This window comes from Hyla sarda, chromosome 3 (genome assembly GCF_029499605.1).
Source record: "Hyla sarda isolate aHylSar1 chromosome 3, aHylSar1.hap1, whole genome shotgun sequence".
NCBI classification, from domain to species: Eukaryota; Metazoa; Chordata; class Amphibia; order Anura; family Hylidae; genus Hyla; species Hyla sarda.
Window position 1 is genome coordinate 306,702,318 of NC_079191.1, and position 12,788 is coordinate 306,715,105.

Here is a 12,788-nt window from a genome sequence, read left to right on the forward strand (position 1 = left end):
CTCTCACCTGGAGGAGGTGGTCATGGTGAACTCTGTGATAGAGTTCAAAACGGGTCTGGATTCATATTTGGAGAATAATAACATCGCTGGTTATGTATACTAGATTTATAGGGACAGAAGGTTGATCCAGGGATTTATTCTGACTGCCATATTTGGAGTCAGAAAGGAATTTTTACCTCTAGTATGAGGGTTTTTTGCCTTCCTCTGGATCAACTCAGTAGGGACTCTTTAGGGTTATAGGTTGAACTTGATGGACTCTGGTCTTTTTTTCGACCTTATGAACTATGTTACTTTTGCTAACTGTTTTTGAGAGGGAATTGGAAAAATATAAGTTTGTTCATACTTTTTTGCATTTAAAATTTACTTCATTCAGTAAAAATAACTTCATAGCTTTTTATCAGCCCTATTACACAATTTTATACCAAGTTTATATAGTTTATTTATATGTTTTACTGTTTTGGCACAATAGCAACATACATTTTTTTGGGGGGCAAATTCCAAGACCCATTACTTTCTGTATGTGAGTGTGTTGTGTGTTTTCTTTTTCTAAAATTTTTATTGGTATAACGTATATACTCGAGTATAAGCCGAATTTTTCAGCACATTTTTTCATGCTGTAAACGCTCTCCTCGGCTTATGCTAGAGTGATATACTGCCCTGGCTGCCATAAAATAAAACAATAAAGGGGACTCACCTGCCTTTGCTCCCCCAGCGTCTTCTTCCTGCTTCGGCTGTGGCTCAGTGGGAAACACTGCCGGTCAGCCTATTGGCGGCCGAGGCGGAACATCGCTGCAGTCAGCGATTTGCTGAACAACAGCGTGACGCACTGAGCTACAGCAGAAGCAGGAAGAAGACCCCAGCAGAGGAATGGAACCATTTACGGGACACCAAGGGAGCAAAGGCAGGTGTGTCCCCTTTATTGTTTTATTTTATGGCAGCCCAGGCAGTATATCTTAATAACACTAAGGAGAGCTCTCCTAGTTACATAATGTAGGAGCCAATACCAGCAGCATTTCTTTTAATATATGTCACAGAGTGCTTTAACATACACAATAAAAAGGCTGAGGACTGAGGGTTGTTCTTGGTATATCTTTTTTCAGTTACGATGGGAGGTATCCTTTAATGGTATTTCCTTATGAGCGCTGTGCATGTGTGTATATGGGGGCTGTGTATGTGTGTATGTGGGGGCTGTGTATGTGTGTATATGGTGGCTGTGTATGTTTGTGTATATGGGGGCTGTGTATGTGTGTATATGGGGGCTGTGTATGTGTTAGTATGGGGCCTGTGTATATATGGGGGCTGTGTATGTGTGTATATGGGGGCTGTGTATGTGTGTATATGGGGGCTGTGTATGTGTGTATATGGGGGCTGTGCATGTGTGTATATGGGGGCTGTGTATGTGTGTATGTGGGGGCTGGGTATGTGTGTATATGGTGGCTGTGTATGTTTGTGTATATGGGGGCTGTGTATGTGTGTATATGGGGGTTGTGTATGTGTTAGTATGGGGCCTGTGTATATATGGGGGCTGTGTATGTGTGTATATGGGGGCTGTGTATGTGTGTATATGGGGGCTGTGTATGTGTGTATATGGGGGCTGTGTATGTGTGTATTTGGGGGCTGTGTATGTGTATAGATGGGGGCTGTGTATGTGTATAGATGGGGGCTGTGTAAGTTTGTATATGGGGGATGTGTATGTGTGTATATGGGGGCTATGTATATATGAGGGCTGTGTATGTGTGTATATGGAGGCTGTGTATGTGTGTATATGGGGGCTGTGTATGTGTATAGATGGGGGCTGTGTATGTGTATAGATGGGGGCTGTGTATGTGTGTATATATGGGGGCTGTGTATGTGTGTATATATGGGGGCTGTGTATGTGTGTATATGGGGGCTGTGTATGTGTATATATAGGGGCTGTGTATGTGTGTTTATGGGGGCTGTGTATGTGTGTATATGGGGGCTGTGTGTATATGGGGCTGTGTATGTGTGTATATAGGGGCTGTGTATGTGTGTATATGGGGACTGTGTATATATGATGGCTGTGTATGTGTATATATGGGGGCTGTGTATATGGGGCTATGTATATATCGGGGCTGTGTTTGTGTATATATGGGTGTTGTGTATGTGTGTATATGGGGGCTGTATATATATGTATATATATATATATATATATATATATATATATATATATATATATGGGGGCTTTATATGTGTGTACAGTCATGCCGTAAATGTTGGCACCCCTGAAAATTTTCAAGAAAATTTTGTATTTCTCACAGAAAAGGATTGCAGTAACACATGTTCTGTTATACACATGTTTATTCCCTTTGTATGTATCGGAACTAAACCAAAAGAAGGTGGAGAAAAGGCAAATTGTACATAATGTCACACCAAACTCCAAACATGGGCTGGACAAAATGATTGGCACCCTTAGCTTAATATTTGGTTGCACACCCTTTGGAAAAAAATTACTGAAATCAGTCACTTCCTATAACCATCAATAAGCTTCTTACACCTCTCAGCCGGTATGTTGGACCACTCTTCCTTTACAAACTGCTCCAGGTCTCTCTTATTGGAAGGGCGCCTTTTCCCAACAGTAATTTTAAGATCTCTCCACAGGTGTTCAATGGGATTTAGATCTGGACTCATTGCTGGCCACTTCAGAACTCTCCAGCGCTTTGTTGCCATCTATTTCTGGGTGCTTTTTGACGTATGTTTGGGGTCATTGTCCTGCTGGATGACCCAAGATCACGGATGCAAACCCAGCTTTCTGACATTGGGCTGTACAGTGCGACCCAAAATCCTTTGATAATCCTCAGATTTTATGATGCCTTGCACCATAGGCGTGCGCAGCCTATTGCATTAGGGTGTGCACCCTAAAACACAAACTCACTCCGCGCACGCGCGTGTGTGTGTTCATGTATGTGTGTATGTATGTATGTATATATATATATATATATATATATATATATATATACACACACACACACTCCTGCTTGCATAATGTAGGAGGATTGGATCCAGGGCCAGTTTTAGGCTTAGCATGGCCCTCGGCAAAATCAGAAGTGGGGTCCCAAAAGTCGTAATAGTGCACTAATCAGATTAGCACGTTTTTGGTCACTTCAAATACCATAACAAATATCTAAAAAGCAAAAAAAAAAAAATGGTACCGATAAAAACTACAAATTACAGCGCTAAAAATGACCCTCGTACATCTCCATATACAGAAAAATAAAAGTGCTATAGGGATCAGAATAGTACAATTTTATATTTTTGTATTCACATTAGGTTGGCAGCATAGTTCCCTCACATTAGTTTGGCAGTATAAATCTCTCTCCCACATTAGGATGGAAATATATTTCCCCCACATTAGGTGCAGTATAGTTCCCCCACATTAGGTGCAGTATAGTTCCCCCACATTAGGTGCAGTATAGTTCCCCCACATTAGATTAGTAGTACAGTTCCCCCACATTAGGTTGGCAGTATAGTTCCCCCACATTAGGTTAGTAGTATAGTTCCCCCACATTAGGTGCAGTATAATTTCTCCACATTAGGTTAGTAGTATAGTTCCCCCACATTAGGTTAGTAGTACAGTTCCTCCACATTAGGTGCAGTATAGTCCCCCACATTTGGTGCAGTATAGTTCCCCCACATTAGGTGCAGTATAGTTCCCCCACATTAGGTTGGCAGTATAGTTCCCCCACATTAGGTTAGTAGTACAGTTCCTCCACATTAGGTGCAGTATAGTTCCCCACATTAGGTGGAGTATAGTTCCCTCACATTAGGTGCAGTATAGTTCCCCACATTAGGTGCAGTATAGTTATAATTGTAGGGAGGAGGACAAGTCTAGAATTTACCATGAGGCTTACGGGTCTAATTCTACCCCTGATCTTATATTTGCCAAGGGGTTCAATGGGCGGAGCCAAAGGGTTGTCAAAATTAGGTTTTGCCATGTATGATTGTGACTGTCTATTATATCTAGCCTACATATAATAGACAATCACACATGATGGGAATGTAGTTCTGAGCTGTGAACCTACATATAATAGACAGTCACAATCATACATGATCGGGGCTGGTGCAAGGACTTTTGGCACCCTAGGCGAAAGCTAATTTTGCCACCCCCTTGACCCCACACATTGGCTCTGCCCTTTGACACGCCAAACCTTACTACTGGGGTGACACACTGTAACAAACCTCCCCCTTATGTAATCACCTTACTACTGGGGTGACACACTGTAACAAACCCCCTCCTCATGTAATCTCCATACTACAGGGGTGACACACTGTAACAAACCTCCTCCTCATGTAATCTCCTTACTACTGGGGTGACACACTGTTACAAACCTCCTCCTCATGTAATCTCCTTACTACTGGGGTGACACACTGTAACAAACCTCCTCCTCATGTAATCTCCTTACTACTGGGGTGACACACTGTAACAAACCTCCTCCTCATGTAGTCTCCTTACTACTGGGGTGACACACTGTAACAAACCTCCTCCTCATGTAATCTCCTTACTACTGGGGTGACACACTGTAACAAACCTCCTCCTCATGTAATCTCCTTACTACTGGGGTGATACACTGCAACAAACCTCCTCCTCATGTAATCATCTTACTACTGGGGTGACACACTGTAACAAACCTCCATCTCATGTAATCCCTTTACTTCTGGGGTGACACACTGTAACAATCCTCCTCCTCATGTAATCCCCTTACTACTGGGGTGACACACTGTAACAAACCTCCTCCTTATGTAATCTCCTTACTACTGGGGTGACACACTGTAACAAACCCCCTCCTCATGTAATCTCCTTACTACTGGGGTGACACACTGTAACAAACCTCCTCATGTAATCTCCTTACTACTGGGGTGACACGCTGTAACAAACCTCCTCCTCATGTAATCTCCTTACTACTGGGGTGACACACTGTAACAAACCTCCTCCTCATGTAATCTCCTTACTACTGGGGTGACACACTGTTACAAACCTCCTCCTCATGTAATCTCCTTACTACTGGGGTGACACACTGTAACAAACCTCCTTCTCATGTAATCTCCTTACTACTGGGGTGACACACTGTAACAAACCTCCTCCTCATGTAATCTCCTTACTACTAGGGTGACACACTGTTTAGCAGACCATGTAACAGTATTAGATAGAGACAGTATCACACATTATAGAATTAGATACAGGGGCTCAGCAACCAGTATCAGACATAGGGGGATTAGATACACAGCTCAGCAGACAATATCAAACATAAAGGGATCAAATACACAGCTCAAATCACACATGGGGATTAGATACAGGGGCTCAGCAAACAGTATCACACATGGGGGGATTAGATACAGGGTCTCAGCAAACAGTATCACACATGGGAGGATTAGATACACAGCTCATCAGACAGATCACACATGGGGGAATTAGATATAGGGGCTCAACAAACAGTATCACACATGGGAGGATTAGATACACAGCTCAAACAGTATCACACATGGGGGGTTTAGATACACAGTTTAGCAGACAGATCACACATGGGGGATTAGATACACAGCTCAGAAAACAGTATCACACATGGGGGGTTTAGATACACAGCTCATTAGACAGATCACACACTGGGGGATTAGATACACATTTTAGCAGACAGATCACACATGGGGGGATTAGATACACAGCTCATTAGACAGATCACACATGGGGGATTAGATACACATTTTAGCAGGCAGATCACACATGGGGGGATTAGATACACAGCTCATTAGACAGATCACACATGGGGATTAGATACACATTTTAGCAGACAGATCACACATGGGGGATTAGATACACAGCTCATTAGACAGATCACACATGGGGGATTCGATACACTGCTCAGCAAACAGTATCACACATGGGGAGTTTAGATACACAGCTCATTAGACAAATCACACACTAGGGGATTGGATACACATTTTAGCAGACAGATCACACACTGGGGGATTAGATACACATTTTAGCAGATAGATCACACACTGGGGGATTAGATACACATTTTAGCAGACAGATCACACACTGGGGGATTAGATACACATTTTAGCAGATAGATCACACACTGGGGGATTAGATACACATTTTAGCAGATAGATCACACACTGGGGGATTAGATACACATTTTAGCAGATAGATCACACACTGGGGGATTAGATACACATTTTAGCAGACAGATCACACATGAAAGGAGCCTCACCAGGTCAGTGTCTCTTCCCTGTCCGGCTGAGGCTCTGAGGACAGGAATGGCCGATATTTGTGACTGACCTTTTCACCCTGATTTGAAGACATGTGTAGCGCAGCAGCTGAGGCAGAGAGAGGCACTTCGGGGGAGGAAGCAGCGCTCCTCGTCAGGATGAAGTAAGCAAAAAAGCAGCCGCAATGTGGTTGTGGTTGGGGGGGTGAGGCAGGTGGTACTGGATCTCACAGTGCTTCTCCAGCAACGTGAGGGGTGGGGCGAGGTGTGTTGTGGTCTTGCAGCTCCTCCAGCAAGACGAGGCTGAGGGGAGGGCGTGTATGTTGTCAAGCTAGGTTTGCTGTGACAGGGGGGGATGTCCGGTGGGGCTGGGGTTTAGTAAAAAAAAAAAAAAGTCCTGCAGCAGCGGGCCGCGGTGATTAGGGTGTGCCTGTGCACACCCGGCACACCCCGTGCGCACGCCAATGCCTTGCACACATTCAAGGCACCCAGTGCCAGAGGAAGCAAAACATCCCCAAAACATCATTGAACCTCCACATATTTCACTGTAGGTACTGTGTTCTTTTCTTTGTAGGTCTCATTCCATTTTCGGTAAACAGTAGAATGATGTGCTTTACCAAAAAGCTCTATCTTGGTCTCATCTGTCCACAAGAGGTTTTCCCAGAAGGATTTTGGCTTACTTAAGTTCACTTTGGTAAAATGTAGTCTTGCTTTTTTATGTCTCTGTGTCAGCAGTGGGGGCCTCTTGGGTCTCCTGCCATAGTGTTTCATTTCATTTAAAGGGGTATTCCAGGCAAAACCTTTTTTTTATATATATCAACTGGCTCCGGAAAGTTAAACAGATTTGTAAATTACTTCTATTAAAAAATCTTAATCCTTCCAATAGTTATTAGGTTCTGAAGTTTTCTGTCTAACTGCTCAATGATGATGTCACGTCCCGGGAGCTGTGCATGATGGGAGAATATCCCCATAGGAGCTGCACAGCTCCCGGGACGTGAGTCATCAGAGAGCAGTTAGACAGAAAACAACAACTCAACTTCAGAAGCTAATAACTATTGGAAGGATTAAGATTTTTTTAATAGAAGTAATTTACAAATCTGTTTAACTTTCCGGAGCCAGTAGATATATAAAAAAAAGTTTTGGCCTGGAATACCCCTTTAAATGTTGACGGATAGTTTGTACTGACACTGATGCTCCCTGAGCCTGCACCCCTTAAATATCTTTGGAAGTTGTTTGGGGCTGCTTATCCACCATCCGGACTATGCTGCGTTGACACCTTTTATCAATTTTCTCTTCCATCCACGCCCAGGGAGAAAAGCTACAGTGCCATGGGTTGCAAACTTCTTGATAATGTTGCACACTGTTGACAAAGGCAAATCTAGATTTCTGGAGATGGACTTGTAACCTTGAGATTGTTGATATTTTTGAACATTTGGGTTCTCAAGTCCTCAGACAGTTCTCTTCTCTTTCTGTTGTCCATGCTTAGTGTGGCACACACAGACATACAATTAGACTAAGTGAACTTCTCTCCTTTTTATCTGGTTTCAGGTGTGATTTTTATATTGTCCACACCTGTTACTTGCCCCAGGTGAGTTTAAAGGAGCATCAAATGCTTGAAACAATCTCATTTATCCACAATTTTGAAAGGGTATCAATAATTTTGTCCAGATCATTTTTGGAGTTTGGTGTGACATTATGTCCAATTTGCTTTTTTCCCTCCCTTTTCTGGTTTAGTTCCAATACACACAAAGGGAATAAACATGTGTATAGCAAAACATGTGTTACTGCAATCCTTTTCTGTGAGAAATTCTTAATTTTCTTGAAAAATTTCAGGTAGCTGCTTCATTTCCCACCATTCCCTTCATTTTATACTCAAATCAATAAGTTTTCCCGTTTTTTTTGTGGTAAAATTAGGTGCCACGGCCTATATTCGGGTCGGCTTATACTCGAGTATAAACGGTATGTGTGTATATATATATATATATATATATATATATATATATATATATATATTATTTTTGTTTTTTACAGTATTCACTGTGATGGATAAATAATAAAAATGTAATTGTATGCAGACTGGGTATGCAGACACCCATGGCAAGCCATAGCAGGGTACCCAGGGTATCACTGGGAAACCAAATGGGTGATTGGTGCTCAAAAACTCTGCACATGCAGCTATCATGGTTTGACCAAAACATATAAGCGGTTAATCTAACAGGAGCTGTTATTTCATTCAGGACCCGAGCTCCTGCCATGCCTGTATCGGCGGTCATTAAAAGGTTAAATACTATTATTACTAGCTCCTAGCCTGTTTGCCTCCTTGTGGGTGAAAACCAGAGGATCCTTGACTTTGCACCCCAGTCTAGCATGAGCACCCATGTCTCAATTTCTCTCAGTGTGGAATATACAAATTACAATCTTCTACCAAGTTATATTATATTACAAAATATGCCTTCTAAATGTTGGATATGTATAAACAACTATATTTGAAGACATTGCCTAGATGTGTATTAAGTTTAGTTTGCTTTTCCTTAACAGAAAATAGCAGACCGATTTTCTTGATGGACGTAAATCAGAGTGCAGAATATTGTGAGACAATGAAGCCGAAATGTGCCTCTATATCTGAGTAAGCTTTTCACTGGTACTTTCCTATTTACATTTAAAGAGGACCTGTCAGCTGTTTTAAGCTATCAGAAGATATCAGGAGAACAAAACTGGTTGGTCTCTCTATTCAGAGTGCTGGGTTTGCTTTAGGCTCTGAAACCTGATGCAGAAACAAGGAGATATATGTGGACATGTTAACATCTTCACAAGTAGACCATATTACAGAAATAGAATAAAACTGCAAATGAAACGCCAACGCCTTTCGACCTGTTATCAGATCTTAGTCATAGCATACAGATACAATATCTTACTGTGTTTATATCCCACTACTCACAGGGGAAATGCTTGATAAGGTTATGCCCACACTATGTCATCCTTTATGTGATTACATTTGAAGAATGCAATCTGCAATATGTTGGGTGTACCACTAGAAAGTTGAAAATTAGAATACAAGAGCACTTTAATATACCCGACATTACTAAACCTAATACTAAATCCATGTCAGGACTTACCAAACATTTTGTAGAAGTACAGACGAAAACATTCCTTGATGTAAAGTGTCTGGCATAGAAAGGGTGCATCCACCTCATGGAGGAGGCGACTGGAGCAGACATGTATTCAAACATGAAGCGTTTTGGATATTGTGCCTAGATACACGTTTCCCCAAAGGTTTGAATTATTGTAATGACTTAGCATATATATATATATATATATATATATATATATATATATATTAAAAGCAAAATCATCGGTAGTTGCAGTATCTTTTAATACCTTTTTTATTGGACTAACAAGATTATGTAGAGACAAGCTTTCGGGATTCCTCCCTTTATCAAGTCATAAGCACTTCTGAGCTCACAAGGAGCTCCTTGTGAGCTCAGAAGTGCTTATGACTTGATAAAGGGAGGAATCCCGAAAGCTTGTCTCTACATAATCTTGTTAGTCCAATAAAAAAGGTATTTCAAGATACTGCAACTACCGATGATTTTGCTTTTTGCATCACTGGACTAATACGGCTACTCCTAACTAATCTATATATATATATATATATATATATATATATATATATATATATATATATAAATTGATAGCATTATTTATTACCTTTATATTATTGTTTTTTCATATATTAATATTTATTATCTTCAGCACATTGTGTGTTAGGCTTTACTTTGTTTATTGTGTGTGGTGGGTATGGACCTAGCCAATGACGTACTGTGGGTGTAACCTAATCAAGCATTTCACCTGTGAGTAGTTGGATATAAACAAAGTGTATTGTATCTGTTTATAATGACTAAGATCTATTAACAGGTCAAAACATGCTGGCCTTTAATTTGCGTTTTTTTTTTTTTTTTTCTGTACCATGGTCTACTTGTGAAGATTTTAACATGCTACAATAAAGTCTTGTATTTTAATTGGGAGCCATAAGTCCACATATCTCTCATTACTATGCTCAGACTTGGAAGTGCTGTTTTACTCTGTGCTTCAACCAGGAATCTATGGTTCTGCTACTTGGATGTTTATGCATACGGAGGTGGTGAGCTGACCCTCTACAGTTCTTTTCTGAAACCTGATGAACATGCATACCTTCCCTAAGGGGCACGTGAAAGGTGTGCACACGGCGGAATGTATCATTCCCTGTGCCAGCACAAAGTGGCAAAATCAAACTCCTTTTTATGTGAATATTTTACTCTAGCAGGAGTTCGCACAATATTTTCTACGTTCATAAAAATTGGGCAGTTTTGCACTTGTACAAATATTGTTAATTCCAGCACATTGATTAGATTTGTGCCATGAAATACAGCCCAGAGATTGCTGGTTCTAAAAGATTTCCTTATAAAAGCCTGCAGCCAGAAAGCCGTTAGAGGTGTTTGCTCAGAAGAGTGAAAGTGAAGTATGTTCTAGAGCCATCACAAATCCTGTTCCCAGTGAATTCCAGCACCCTAGTGTCACCACTACTGGGAAACATCTGTATTTTGGGTTCTCTACCATAATCCTATGTATTCGACCAAGGATGATGAGAGTTGAAGTGTTTTGAAGATGCCACAGGTCCTTTTTAACCATAGTATTGATTATACTAGTAAAGTTACCCTTTAGAGGGAAAAGATAGGTGGTAGAATTTAAGATATTCTTGAATTTTGGAACTGGGAGAAAAGGCTTTATTATACACAAGAAAAAAAGCTACAATAAAATGCTAATGTAAAAATGTAAATGTAAAGTGGCAAAATTGGTCTCTACTCCATCTTCTGAAATTGTGACATTTTACATAATTATCCAGTTAGAAATAAATTAAAAGTAATATTACTGTATTTGAATAATTTATATTTTGCTGTAACTAAGCTAATCTGTATATTTTACAGTGATACCGATTTAAACTCAGAAGAAGAAACATCAGGAAATCATGGACTATTTTCTCATGATCCTGAAGAAGAATCACAAGCCTCAGTAGTCACTGCGAAACCAAGCAGGTGTGGAACACCATATGTAAGTACTTTTTACTTTTTTACTTTTTATTAAGATTTTTTCATATAATAAACAAAAAAGACAACAAAAAAAAGAAAAAGAATAAATCACAAATGAAAACAAATGAAGTCAGTAACCCCAAACAGTCGGCAAGTGACATTAAAGAGCACGAGAATAAACTACTGAGTATCAGTATAGGTACACCACAAGTAGCAAGAACAGCCCTTTAAAAACAGGAATATAAAAAGATAAGTACGCCGCCCCTCAGGGGGGTTTAAACTAGGAACATCTAAGCTCCACCAGAAACTAAACAGACAAACACAGGGGAAAGGGGGGGGGGGGGGGGGGGAGGGAAGAAGTACCATATAAGAACCACAGGACTAACACAAAGGACTAGTCACAAGACCCTAAAGGGAGGGAGGTAAGGGAGGGAAAAGAAAGGGGGGGGGGGAGAGAGAGGTCATATGAAATAACACATTTTCTCATGGGGGTTGGCTGTCAGAAAAGCGGTCCCATGGTTCCCACACGGAAAGAAACAAAGGCATAGAGTTATTCAAGGAAGCCGTAAGATATTCCAGAGAGCGAATCTCGCGTATACAGGCTAGCAATTCCAGTTCAGGAGGAGGAAGGGTCTTCTTCCAATTTTTGGCTATAAGGGTTTTTGCTGCCAAGACTATGTGCATGGAAAGCTTGAAAGGTTTCTTCGATAAAGCCCTATGAGACAGGTGCAAAAGATAGTGAAGAGGGTCTAAGGGGGCCGAGATACCCAAGACATCAGAGAGCAAATGTTGTACCATACTCCAATAGTCCACTATAATTGGGCAGGACCCCCTCATAAAAAATATGATAAACCAAGCCTAAACCCACACCACAGTGCCAGCACTGGGGAGGAATAGTAGGATTTAGCTTTTTCAGCAGCAATGTATGTTACCACCCCATCAACATCTTATATTGCGTCTCTTTGTACACTGTGCAGATAGAGGCCTTTGATGCCTGTTCCCAAATAACTTGCCATTGCTGGATAGTAATGGTTGTATTCAGAACCTCCTCCCAACGATACATGTAGCGATGCAGAGGAGGGTCATAATCAGGGGGATGTAGAAGAAGAGAGTAAATATCAGAGAGAAGTCTCCATGCCTGAGATCCATTACGGAAATACTTTCCAAAACCGGTGGGTCGGGAGACAACCACTGAGCGCAACAAAGAGGTGATATAGTCCTGGAGTTGTATGTAACTGAACCGCTCAGACAGAGGGAGCCCCTGCGAGAGACCAACAGGTCAAAGGACAGCAGAGAATGAGAGAGGGGATCCACCACATCAGCCCAACAAAATAGCCCAAATTGTAAAATAAAGAGGAATAACAAGGAGGAATATGGATGCCCAGGTATTTAATAGCATAAGGAGACCATTTAAAAGAATAATCAGCACCCAAATGGGAAGAAAGAGGCAAGGGAAGATTGAGAGGGAGAGCTTCTGGTTTAGATAAATTAACCT

At 41.1% G+C, this 12,788-nt stretch overlaps 1 protein-coding gene across 8 annotated transcripts in view; it reads left to right on the forward strand.

The window, feature by feature from the left end:
* Positions 1–12,788, forward strand: part of PCNX2 (pecanex 2) — a 357,339-nt gene that overhangs the window by 42,604 nt on the left and 301,947 nt on the right. For all 8 annotated transcript variants that reach the window (XM_056567003.1, XM_056567002.1, XM_056566999.1 and 5 more), the window contains 2 exons: positions 8,766–8,853; positions 11,192–11,315. In XM_056567003.1, the coding sequence (XP_056422978.1) occupies positions 8,766–8,853; positions 11,192–11,315 (212 nt within the window). The remainder of the gene's footprint in view (positions 1–8,765; positions 8,854–11,191; positions 11,316–12,788) is intronic.